At 40.6% G+C, this 13,175-nt stretch overlaps 2 protein-coding genes across 2 annotated transcripts in view; one reads left to right on the forward strand and one right to left on the reverse strand.

Moving 5' to 3' along the window:
- The window catches only part of kcnh3 (potassium voltage-gated channel, subfamily H (eag-related), member 3), a 159,499-nt gene extending 157,640 nt beyond the window's left edge, over positions 1–1,859 (reverse strand). Inside the window, exon 1 of the mRNA XM_074657691.1 lies at positions 1,371–1,859. The gene's annotated coding sequence lies outside the window, so the exon portion shown is untranslated. The remainder of the gene's footprint in view (positions 1–1,370) is intronic.
- Positions 1,860–4,076: 2,217 nt separating this feature from the next.
- Positions 4,077–12,399, forward strand: idh1 (isocitrate dehydrogenase (NADP(+)) 1). Its single transcript, XM_074657693.1, has 9 exons — positions 4,077–4,245; positions 5,545–5,674; positions 8,416–8,707; positions 9,489–9,591; positions 10,205–10,382; positions 10,495–10,646; positions 10,769–10,909; positions 11,056–11,218; positions 11,486–12,399. The coding sequence occupies exons 2-9, from the start codon at positions 5,553–5,555 to the stop codon at positions 11,577–11,579; spliced, it is 1,245 nt and encodes a 414-aa protein (XP_074513794.1). The 5' UTR covers positions 4,077–4,245; positions 5,545–5,552; the 3' UTR covers positions 11,580–12,399.
- The last annotated feature ends 776 nt before the right edge of the window (positions 12,400–13,175 follow it).

Raw genomic sequence — 13,175 nt, forward strand, 5'->3', positions numbered from 1 at the left:
TGATTTACCAATAAATTAAAAAAAAATGTATTACATGTTTTGGGGGCCAATAATTTATTTATTTGTTTATTTGTTTATTTATTTATTTATTCATTGGTCTTGTGATACCAATCTTGCAACATTTCAAAAGCAGACCTTTTAAAGGATATTGTAAAAAAATAATACCATTTTGCTGATATATTTGACTGCATAGCTGTAAATATTTGTTGTAAATAGTGAATATGGAAAGCTACCAAACCCACTTGCACTTTTCAAGACAGAAGTCACACTCCCAGTCCAAGCATGGCAGGCAGTGGTGTAGCACAGATTCAGGACTGTTTAAAATCACTATAAGACCATGTACAGACTTTGAGAGGAATAGGTTAATGTCTCCTCTCAAGAAAGCACAGTGGGGATGTTTTGTGTGCCTGCAGGTCTACGATTTGGAGGTAAATCCTCCCTAAACTGCTCCATGGCATTTGAAAGCCTGTTAAGCTAAAGAGTGGTTAAACTAGGGCAAATTTACTCAGTGAAATACCTGATACAACTACAGCAATGTATGCCTTTAATTTGTACAGGGAAGGCCATAATTAGCTAATCTTGTGGTCCTGTAAACTTGCATTTAATCAAATTACAACAACTGACACACCAAAAACCTGCATGAGGCCATGCAGGTAAAAGGATTTCTGGTTGGTCTCTGGGTATGTACAGTAATGAGGCTGCCGTTTCTAGCCTGCTGTCTGCACCACACTGATGGGAACTTGGATGTGACAGGCTACACGGTGCACAGAGTGCAGTATGGTGGATGGTGGATGGTTCATAGCCTGATAATCAGACTGAATTGCCGTTTCTCATGCATTTAAATAAAAAAACAATCTGCATCACCATCTAAAGAGAAACAATGTGTGACACGTAGGTTATTCATGCTGGTACAAGCAAAGTTAATGTTAGATTTGAAGTACTGTTACACTGATAGAAGGACTGATGGCACTCAGACAACAGATTTATGTGACTTACACATCTCTTATCTATCTCCTTAACATCTTAGAGGATGCTGTATTGTTGCAGAGCTTGGATACCAGGAAAAGATGCATCAAATACATACAGAATACAGAAACATACAGTATTCCTTATCAATGCATGGCTAATAAATCACAGCACAATCTAAAGCCAAACCAAGGACCAAACAAATCCAACAACAACCAAGCATTAGACCTCTGCACAGGCTACAACAATCACAGGTGAACCAAACCTCACTATAAGCAGCCCCTGACTATATTACACCACATAAAGCCACATTCAGGCAAACAATGCTCATTCATTTTTACCCATTACAAGCAACACAACCACAAACACCTGAGCCCAGAGAGAAGAGGAGGTGTTTGACTCACCTTGATGAAGTCCTCATGGTGGCAAAGTGTCTATATTTCCCACTGGACTCTGGTTGTCTGCTCCACAGGTTCTCCATCCCCATCCAACCATCAGCTCAGGCTGTTTCACTCATTGCTGACAGCTAGATTTGTTTAGACTACAAAAAAACTTGCTAACTCTCTTGGTGGTTGTTTTATTTTAATTAGCCTGGAGTTGCTAATGTTGTGTCCTTTCAGTGGCTTCCTTTATTATTTCGTTTCCCCTCCAGAGTCAGTGTAGCAGTGGTATGAAGTTTCTAATCAATGGATGTCTCCTTCACCTGGCTTCCCTCGACGTGATGTTTATTCCACCACCTGCAGGGGGCGCACACTTAATTGTCTCGTTTGTCCATTTCTGGTTTTGAATTTTAATTTCCGGTCAGCACCCACCTAAGCGGCCACGCCCTTAATTAGGCCTACATTTAAGCCTTAATATAATTTATTTATTTATTTATTTTATTTAGTGAAGCAAGACAAAACAGGTGAAATTTGTCAAGACAAACAGAAACAAACAGAAGAGAAAAATAAATAAATAAAATACATCGGGTGACATAGTTTTGCACTATGGAACTGTGATGCTGGAAACTTGAATTTCCCTTGGGATCAATAAAGTTACTATCTATCTATCTATCTAGATATTTTTGGGAGGTATATGGTTGTGGAAGAGTTGCAATAAGGGTTGTGTTAAGGGTTGGTTTATAGGGGAGAGTGGGGTAAGATGAGCCAATTTTTACTTATGCTGTCCTCGAGGTTAGGAAAAATGAGACAGAAGCAGAATGAAAACTTGAACCTTAAATTCAGGATCTCTCCTATCAAATGAAATGATCCGAGTCAGTGGGTAAGTTGAGCCATCGTGGGGTAAACTGAACATCTGAGTTTTTAAGTTTAAACCTCAGCATAAGTGTGTTAACAAACAGTTTCACAGTTATGAACTTGTGAGAACAAACCACCTGTGAGTTTCAAGACCATTGAACAATCAAAATATCATTCAATATTCAACAATATTCCAGTCGTCAAGGTTGCAGTGAAATATGAACTGTTGCTCCCTCCTTGCAGTTCCTCCAGCCTTTTGAGGTTGAGGTAGCTCCTTCAGCACATCACTCAGTGGAAAAGATGCCTCATCCTTTTCCTTGAATACAAAGGTGGGCTTCTCACGTCAAGTGTTCCCCCGGATTCTTCTGAGAAATCTTGCACTCATTTCGTTGCCCTCCAGGCTCTCAACCAAGCCAGTGTAATGGTAGCTTCTGCCTTTGGATACAAAGTTTACTATGACAAAGTCACCAACTAACAGATCTGAGATGTCTGATTCACTTCTCTCATCATTAGAACTCTCATGCTCAGAAGTGTCATCAAATGGGATGGCATCACACTCTCCTCAGAACTGCTGTACGCTGTGATTTTCGTCTTGGTCTTTGGTTTGACCTAGGCCTACCTGCTAAACCCTGCTCTTTCCAGTTGTTGGGGACAGGAAGGTTGTTCTTTCTGCCAATTCCAATGCCAGTTCACAGCATTTCTTTGGAGTAAGGCCGTGGAACTGTTCAGCCAGCTTCTTGATATGGTCTGCAAGCTCCTTCTCTACCTCCTCTGTGAGGACCCTCTTTGCCTCTGCTGTTCCACTATAACCAACTGTTTTTACTTCCTTTATCTCCCTCTTCTATAAAGGTTAACACATAAAAAAATCAAACCAAGTTGTGTAACACTCAACAGTAATACCATTTTATACATCAGAGAATTAATTTGGTTAATTTATGGTGGGGTAAGTTGAGCCAGTGGCTCGGAATAATAGTAGAATATTAGTGAGCCAGTGGCTCAACTTACCCCATAGCCTTTGGCTCACTTTGCCCCATAGCTACCATTTTGGAAAAAATGGCCCAGTTTAGCAATTCAGGCTAATCTTTAGTGAAGGGATTAACATGGTGTTATATCTTAGTAAATCACCAACATGTATAATATATTTTTTTAGACCTGGATAAATTTGCTTTGACCTAACATTCATTATTCCTGACATGCAGAAAATGTACTTTGATAGGGAAAAAACTGTTTTTGGTGTAAAAAAGTACTTACTACTTCTCCCATGTGCTTAACTCCATCACAGCAAGATAGAAATGATGGGTACTTCCTGAATTTATGGTCACATGACAAAACATAATCACAGTTGCCAAGATACAGGGGGTGGGTCAACTTACCCACTGGCTCATTTTACCCCACTCTCCCCTATCTACTTTTTAACTCCGGATGGATATGTGGGTTGTAAATAAACTTGGGATGCTGTTCATATATTTAATTTGGGATGTAAATAAATCTGGTATAGTTTATATATTATATTATATTATCATTCTATGATATATGAGTTAATAAATGAGAAGTGAGAAAGGGGTAGGGAAATATAAGTTTTACTTCTACCTACTCCTTTTCGGACACTGTTACTCTTGTTTTGTTTGTTATTATTTTGTATCTGTTTTTATTTATTTTTATGTTCGAAATAAAGTCTTTCATTCATTCATCTATCTATCTATCTATCTATCTATCTATCTATCTAGACATCTCCATTCTATGTGGTGGAACATGTCTCTGACCAATCAGCGAGCCTCGTTTGCAGTCCCCAAGTCACGCCCCTCCCGCTGTGTGGGCTCATCTGATTGGCTGTTAGTTTTTTCCTCTCTTCTCTGATTGGCCAGTAATCACGTCAGCAGCGTGAGTTCTGTGGGACGTGGAAGCCGTCTACCTGCCTGCAGCTCCTCTCTTCTCTTCTCTCTCAGCTCTCAGCCTGAACCAGCAGCAGCAGCAGCAACACATCAGTCCTCCTCCTCTTCCTCTCGTCTCTCTCACTGTGTCGTGGACCTTTAAACCAAACAAGGTAGGCGTTATTAACAACGTATCAAACTGTGCTTGCTGCAGGATGCAATGGTGGCGATGTAACGATACAGGGAAATGAAATCTCATTGTGTTGATACACCCAGTAGCTTCAGTCAAGCTATGGAGGATATGGAGGTCTTTATTGAAATTAAATCATATGTGCAGCAACATATCTCTTTATTATGATCAGTAAGGCCTATTGCAACTCCTTCCTGTCATTTATTGGTAGGCCAATAAGCTATTTATCAAACTGTTAACTGTTTGCATTCCTCCTGTCTGACAGACAGACTGCCTCTGGCTGTCAGCAGTCTCCTCCCCATCATGCGATGAACAGCCCATCTATTTATTATGTAACTTTTCCTGTTATTTCCCCCCAAAAAAAGATACAAATCTGCAGGTTGTGAAACTAACTTTCACTGTGGTGAAAAGCCAACAACCAAGTGATCATACAGGCAAACATTAAAGGTAGCTACATGCACATTTATAGGAGAAAAAAAGCTATATCCACATTTTATAAGTCTTTAATTGCATAAGCTGAAGTAGAAAGGACCCTGAGTTAAGTTTGTTGGTATTGGTTAACCATATGCTGCAGGGATTTGTTGTTTGGGTTCACTTTGACAGACTTAAGAGGATTATGGAGTAAATCAGGTGGAGCAAATAAATGCTGAGTCACTGGTCTGGCTACTCCTAGTTTATGGTCTGAATGAATTCATTCATTGATTATTCTGTTACTAATTTGAGTAATTGCTTATCAATTTACTTTATAATACAAAAAAAGAGTAAAAACTGTGCCAGTATTTATCTTCAAACATTTTATTCTGTCAGACTAAGAGTAAAAGAAAGTTATTCAGTTTTACAGTGACAAACAAAATCTAACCTGCAAATGTATGTTGTTTAGGCTGGATAGATAGATTGATTGACTGATTGTTTGATTGATTGATTGATTGATTCATTAATTCATTCATTCATTCTTCCTGGGCACATGACCTTGTACACATGATACTGTACGTTTTGTTTTGTGTTTTTAACGTTTGCGTGTATGTTGTATACTGTGACTTGACACTGCATGCTTGTTTTATGTGTTTTAAATGTTTGTATATATCTGGTTTGAAACACCCCATTGCTGCTGTCTTCACCAGGGCTCTCTTGAAAAAGAGATGTTCTAATCTCAATGAGACTTCTCTGGTTAAATAAATAAAGATAAAATACCACTATCGCTGCCACTATCTCTGACATGTCCTGTCCCTTACTCCATCTCTCTTTTTGTCTCTCCTACTATGTCCCCTGTGTCCACCGACAGGCTCAAAGATGTCCCAGAAGATCAAGGCCGGCTCCGTGGTGGAGATGCAGGGAGATGAGATGACTCGAGTCATCTGGGAGCTCATTAAGGAGAAACTCATCTTCCCGTACCTGGATCTCGACCTGCACAGGTGAATACACCTCAGTGTGATGACCACAGGGCAACTTTGTCTTTTGGATGCTTTCATGTTCTTTTTAAAAGTGCAGGACTTTCTCTCGCCAGTACACCTGGGGTTTTAAATGCCTGTTCTGGAGTTTAGACAAGCATTTATGTAGATATGCAGTCTGTCATCAAATCACTGTTTTGAATAGGCTCCTTTCTACCCGAGGGAAGGGGGTAGTGTAGTAACGGGTGCTCCCAGTAGTGACGACTAGGTGAAACTGAATGAAAAAGAAAATCAGGTTGAAGTTCCTGCAGTGCTGGGGTTTCTAGTTTGGCTTGTTTGTCCTGGCCCAATTGAGAGTGCGAACAGCAAGAGTATCTGATTGATTAGCATTCAATGAAAAGGTGCTTGGCTTTGTTATAGTAAACACTGACCATTGTGCCTGACAAAAGAATGTTATCTCACCTACAAACCGGTAGGTAGGTGCGTGATTGCTCAATGTGATTATCTCACCCACTTCTGAAAAGTACTGAAAATGTAGCAGTGTGATAATAGAAATAGTTTTTCACTTTAATGATTTAATTGCCTTCCCTTTTTAAAGCAAACACGCTTTATAGATAAGCATTATTATTATTATAGAAAAGTTCTGTGAGTATAAATAAGTAGTGGAAAAGAGATTTCTTTACAAGTATTGTTCAACTTATTCAAGACATATCGCACTATTGTTCTACCTCAACCATGACACCATCTTATGTTCAAGTAATCTCACAATTTCTCCTGTTTAGGGACGGAAATCCCTTGTAATTGTAGCACAAGTAGTTCTGTCTATGAATGATTCGAGTAGGCGTTTTTTTAAGGGCCTGATACTGAGAACTGGTTGATCTTCCTAAACATTTTTACAGAGAAAATCATTTTCTCATGAATAGTGGCCATTTACAATCGGCACCCTGAATAATGGGAGCATCCGTTTCTTCATTTGACCTCGCTGCTCCTCTTATCTCTTGCATGGACTTTGTTCGGAGTTATATGTTATTTGCATGACCTTTTTACGTGAAGTTCAAGACCCTAATGTTCCCGTCCTTCATAATGAATCATATCGTCATACTGCGTTGTGGGAAACACTTTGAACTTTAGCTTCCTTTTTCAGATAGATGTTTCACAGCATTACAGAATTATCACATCATGTATCGCATTGTAAAAAGTTAATGATTTATTGTGCAGCAGACATTGATAGTGCACGTTTGATTAAATATGGTGTAATAAATACTCAATATCTAACTAAAATGTCAATAAGCAGGCTGCTGGAAAAACAAACTATAACCCATTGGCATTGAGATCTCTTCAGGACATTTTGTCAAATAGATAAATCTCATTTTAAACTTTAAAAACACAGAAATTTGATAGTAATGTAGAAATAAAAAGGGTAAATGCATTCAGATTAACGCTTTTTCGTTTTTTTTTGAGTGTCTGAGGAATACATTAACCTGTTTAATAAGTGTCAAAGGTTGAAAAGTGACATTACAATCAAACACATAAGAACAAACCAGTACAACATACTTGTTAAACCTGAATCTGTTCGTTTAAAGCTTTCTAATCGTCTCTTTCTTTCCTCAGTGCATGCACAGTGCATGTTGAGCGTCCTCTTGTTTAGGCTTGGTACTGGCTTTCAGGGGGAAGGGAAGAAAAAAAAGTGGGTAAAAGGTCATAGCTGCTTTCAAACAATGCCAACGGGTTCACCCGAAAACACATACACAACACTTGAAGGGAATGATAAGCACATTGAGCCAGTTTTCAGATGAAGCATACTTTGTCCTCTCAACAGTTTGTGAGGTTCCTCCAGTACGAGTGTAACAAGTGGAGCGACTTCTCCAGCTATCTTGGTAGAGAGCCGGTCGTCATTGCACAATCGCTTCCTTTGTCTTTGCGTTACTGGCTGGTTTTGCAGATCTCCCTCTCAGTTAGGCGAGTAACAGGCATAAAAGAAAGAACAGGGTGAGCACAGTACTGTGGAGGAAGTGGGCCAGGAGGTTAATCACTATTCTTGATGCAAACTCTGTGTCAGGTCTTGCAAGAATTATAATTAGCCAAGATGTGGACTAAAGGGAATAAAGCCCTGGCAGCAATTTGAGTTATTCCTCAAGTTGGAAGCAAACTCACGCTCCCTTTCACTACTCATTAATGTCGTTCATGCCCTTTGACACAGTGGTTATGAAGCACATCACAGCCACTGTGCTGTGACATTTACAGACTTGCTTCTTGCCAACTAAAACAGTGGCATATGTTCACTTTTAGTGCTTTGTTGTGCTCCAGGGCGTCTCTGCAACTGAAGCTTAAATAATCACTGTCCCTCTTGCCTTAGTTTATGGTGCCGCGTGCCTCTGCTGTCGGGATTATAAATGGACTTCTTGTCTGGTCCATTACATCTCTACATACTCTCATACACAAGCACACAGATATGAATCTTTTGGACTACTGACTGAAATATGTCTGTGGCATTTAGTATCAAAAAGTGTCAAGTAGTAGGAGCGGTCATTGAATATTTAGCAGATTCTTAGGCGTGTTTATTTACTCTATGATCAAATATTTCCAGAAGTAAATCAGGAAACTTGTGACAATATTTGATTTAGGCAAAGTTATTTATTAACATTGATACATCCTGTAGCGTGGCATGTTTTGTTAAACAAAAAAAGCATTATGCATGCTTTATGGATGCTTTATCTCCGGTACTATTAATTCATACTATATTCTCTTTGTCTGTTCCTGCAAAGCTACGACCTCGGTATGGAGAACCGAGACGCCACAGACGACAAGGTGACAGTTGAGGCGGCGGAGGCAGTCCGGCGGTACAACGTCGGCGTCAAGTGCGCCACCATCACGCCGGATGAGAACCGCGTGGAGGAGTTCAAGCTGAAGCAGATGTGGCGTTCGCCCAACGGCACCATCCGTAACATCCTGGGAGGCACGGTGTTCAGGGAGCCAATCCTCTGCAAGAACATCCCCCGCCTGGTGCCGGGCTGGATCAAGCCCATCGTCATTGGCAGACACGCCCACGGAGATCAGGTACCCTGTTGGCCGGTAGTTGATGATGTCTGAAGAGTATGCACTCACTGTTTTTTAACTTGTTTCTGAAAGGCGCAAAACATTGAAAAATTGCAAGTTGGTGTGAGATCAAACTTCCAAACATGGCAGCTAAAAGGAGCAACTGTAACTGTGTAGCAATCATGTGAGAGTCTTTATCAACGCGCAGACAAAACTTATACCAACTCCTTTAATTATCTGACACAACCACTACTGTACAATAATAACAAACTGCCTACTGACTAACTGTCAACTCATGTATGAGCTCAGTGAGTAATTCAGGTTATATCAGACATCACAGGGTTGTCAGGAGAGACTTAGACAATAAATATATTTCATCAGCTGTCCTTTGGACATAATGTACTACCTCTGGACAAGTTGCAGCAACGTTGCAGCAACGTTGCAGCAACGTCACAGCACTAAATCATGTTAGATGTGGCGCCTTGCCAAACTCAACAGTCCTCTCCTCAAGGGAGATTAAGGCAGGTGGAGTGTCAAATGGCTGTGAGTTACACAATACCGCAAGGCTGTCAGAGGTGTACGTGTTAAATACTCTGCTGACAGCACTGGTGGCGACAGCCCAGTCCTTCCGAGGTGTTAATGTCTTGGTCATTTGTCATTTGAAATTTGATCTCACACAATTTTATAGGACGGGGTTGACACCTTTCAAAAGCTGTCTTTAACAGTTGCGTGGTTAAGCGAGGTCAAACGGCAATTAGTAGTATTATTAACCTTTTTGTCTGTCTCCTTGTGCTCCCCACAGTACAAAGCCACAGACTTTGTGGTGCCTGGGCCTGGGAAAGTGGAGATGACCTACACGCCCGAAAACGGCGAGCCAGTTAAATATGTAATCTATGACTTTAAAGGTAAGAAAGAACACAGCCAGCCCCGATGCACGAACACGCTCCCGACCAGCCAGGTGGGAAAGTGGGTCGGGCAAGATACACAACAAGCATGACAGTTTACTTTTAGTCTCATAGATACACGTGCCTCAGGTGTGCAGATATACACACATCAGCCCTCAATTAATCTATAATGAAAAATATTGTGGAGCAAAGATGTCAAATATCGTAATGTGGATGTGTAACTGCGTGTCAGTCAATATAACTAAGCTGGACTGGCACCAGAGAAGCTTTTACAAACACATATTCCATTGTGTTCACATTGTAAATGGGGAACTATTAGATATGGCTTATCTATTTGTTGCTATTCACCTGTTATATGACTCAAAACCAAACACTGAGCTGAAATAGATTAGAAATGTTGAGTAATGACGACTACCAAACAGGATTTGTTTTTCCTCTCTGTGTTTGTCTACGTTTGAAAGAGCGTGTTGTGTTGTTTATTTAGTTATACTAAACTAATGAACACAGCCACTCAAATAAAGGTGTGCATACTGTATATACATGTGCATGTGATGGTACTGCACAGCATTATGTGAGTGTACTATACTTAACGTATATATATTTGTGTGTACAGGCACAGGTGGTGTAGCCATGGGGATGTACAACACAGATGCGTCCATCAAAGACTTTGCCCACAGCTCCTTCCAGATGGCTATCAACAAAAGCTGGCCTCTCTACCTGAGCACCAAGAACACCATCCTGAAGAAGTACGACGGCCGCTTCAAAGACATCTTCCAGGAGATCTACGAGAAGTAAGGACTTTAAAATCCACACAAACACACTCTGTCTCTCTCTCTTTCACAAGTACGCTCACACTCTTATCCTAGATGGAGATAACAACTGTCCACCTTCTTGTGTTTCCAGGGAATACCGTGCTCAGTTCGAGGCCAAAAAAATCTGGTATGAGCACCGTCTGATAGATGACATGGTGGCCCAGGCCATGAAATCTGAGGGAGGCTTCATTTGGGCCTGCAAGAACTACGATGGAGACGTACAATCTGACTCTGTGGCGCAAGGTTGGTGGAAACATTTCCATTATGCAAGTTATGTGAGGAATGATGTAGAAACTCTGCATTTGATTTTGGTCTCAGGTTTAAAGATGTTCTGTTGTTTATGTAGTTTTGTTTGACTTTTTCAGGCTACGGCTCCCTGGGTATGATGTCCAGTGTGCTGATCTGTCCTGATGGACGCACAGTGGAGTCTGAGGCCGCCCACGGCACAGTGACTCGCCACTACAGACAACACCAGCAGGGGAAAGAGACCTCCACCAATCCCATAGGTAAGAAAAATTACCATTTTTACCCAAACATAACCCCCAAAAAACAAAGGTTCTATTAATGTAATCTTTATTGATATTACATGCACTGTGTTTAATATACTGTGTATGGATTAATGTACTAATCATTGGGTGTTTGTGTGCTACAGCCTCCATCTTTGCGTGGACGCGGGGCCTGCTCCACCGGGCAAAGCTGGACAACAACACAGAGCTAAGAGTGTTCTCCGAGGCGCTGGAGGCCGTTTGCATCGAGACCATCGAGGCCGGTTTCATGACCAAGGATTTGGCTATCTGCATCAAAGGCCTATCAGGGTTAGTGTCTTCATTAGCTAACACTCAGTAGTACAATTATAATATGATTGATTAGAAAAATACTCTCTCTCATATGTTGAACCTTAAATAAACAACAAAAAATACATTTTCCAGTAGAAGTTCATAGTTACAGATAATATTATCCAAGATCAAATCTATAAATATCTTGCCACAGTTTACGGGTGTGTATACATTTTCAGAACAGATGGATAATAGTTTCAGTGTGGGAATTATTCAAACCTTTCTCCTTGTTTTCTCTGTTTGCAGAGTGACACGTGTCGACTACTTGAACACCTTTGAGTTCCTGGACAAGCTGGCAGAGAACCTGAAGATTAAGCTGGCTAACCCACCCAAACTGTGATCTCACCTTCCAGCCTCAGCCGTTAAACACAGACACACACACACATTCAAACACATACAGAGACATCTACACAGCTACTGGAGTCAACACTGGAGCAGGGAGGAGCGTGCCCAGGAGGTCTACAGACTGAAACCTTGTCATTCCCTAACTGGGGGTCTGATCGAGCCTTGTCCAGAAGGATCATCCCTGTTAATGCATCACCAGTAGACAGCCATACTTGTGACGGCGAAGACAGTCTCCAGGACTGACAACTGGGCGAGTGACCTGATGGATCAGTGACCTTATTTACCCTGATTGCACGAGGTCGCCTGAAGTGAGTGTGTGTTGTCAGTATTTGTTGGTGATCTGTGCAACAGACGGGGGACAGAATCTGTCCCGAGGGAGCCTCCGGACTCTCACTGCCTTATTCGTTGTGTCAAAGTCATCGGTTGATTCTTGTCATCTCCTTTTGTCTTGTAATGTTTTATCAATACCTCAAGCAACATTTAATGTTTTAGTGCCAGCTAAAAACCACAACAATAGCACAGTTTTTTTTTTACTAATGAAACCCCTCAGCATGGTATTAGAGCGGCCGTGCATTTCATAAAGGTTTACTGTTATGCAGCACAACTTGTAAACGAATACATTGCTTTTAGATTTTGTACTGCGTTAACTTTACTAGTCAGTTGTTTAAGAGGTGTATTTATTCGTCCTTCCTGTGTGTGTGCGTTCATCCAGTATGTCCTGCCAAAAAAAACATCAAATCTGTTGGTTTATAATCAATAACTATGCCTGTGAAGTCCTAATATAACTCAAAATAAAGGAGTTTTTGAAAAAAAAATTACTTTTTTGTGTGTTAATGTCATTCAGGGCTAAAACTATCCATTAATCTTTTTTCATTAACCGATTATTCATTTTGTCTATATCATATAGTGAAAAATATCTATCTCAGAGCTCAAGGCAAGTCTCCAAATATCTTGTTTCGTTTGACCAACTGTCTGAAACCAAAAGATATTCACTTTACATTACAGTACAATATAAAAAGCTCGTTCTCACATTTTTGGAGGCTGGAAACCGCAAATTCTTTTCATTTCAGCCTGAAAAGTCAATTAAATGATTCATCGATTATCAAAACAGTTGCTGATTAATTCAGACTCCTCTCGAGCGTCATTAAATAATTGTACATTACATTATGTTCAGTATGAGATCATGTTACCAGATGTCTTTCACTGCCATTTCCTACGTTTAAGATGTAAACAACAGCAGCAGCAGCAAAAAGTAAAACGGGACAGTAAGCTGCTATCATTCATATTCTTCAACAGATATATTTGATTAATTAACTAATACAAGACAAAACAATCTTGTTAAGGTTTGTTTAAAGCAGCAATATTTGTTGGCACAAGATAGCCTTGTATTTATTTATGTAGATAGATATGTACTTTGCAATGGGAAGTTGCGGTGTTGCAGAAGTCTTAAACTACAAAACTATGTGATCCATCCATCCATCCATCCATCCATCCATCTGCAACCGCTTATCCCGTTAGGGGTCGCGGGGGGGCTGGAGCCGATCCCAGCCGACATTGGGCGAAGGCAGGGTACACCCTGGACAGGTCGCCC

Source organism: Sebastes fasciatus, chromosome 14 (genome assembly GCF_043250625.1).
Source record: "Sebastes fasciatus isolate fSebFas1 chromosome 14, fSebFas1.pri, whole genome shotgun sequence".
Taxonomy (NCBI): Eukaryota; Metazoa; Chordata; class Actinopteri; order Perciformes; family Sebastidae; genus Sebastes; species Sebastes fasciatus.

Coding starts and splice junctions, on each gene's coding strand:
- idh1 (XM_074657693.1), top strand. CDS start 5,553: ATGTCCCAGAAGATCAAGGCCGGCTCCGTGGTGGAGATGCAGGGAGAT. Junction 10,383..10,494: donor TTCCAGGAGATCTACGAGAA/GTAAGGACTTTA, acceptor TTGTGTTTCCAG/GGAATACCGTGCTCAGTTCG. Junction 10,910..11,055: donor GACCTCCACCAATCCCATAG/GTAAGAAAAATT, acceptor TGTGTGCTACAG/CCTCCATCTTTGCGTGGACG.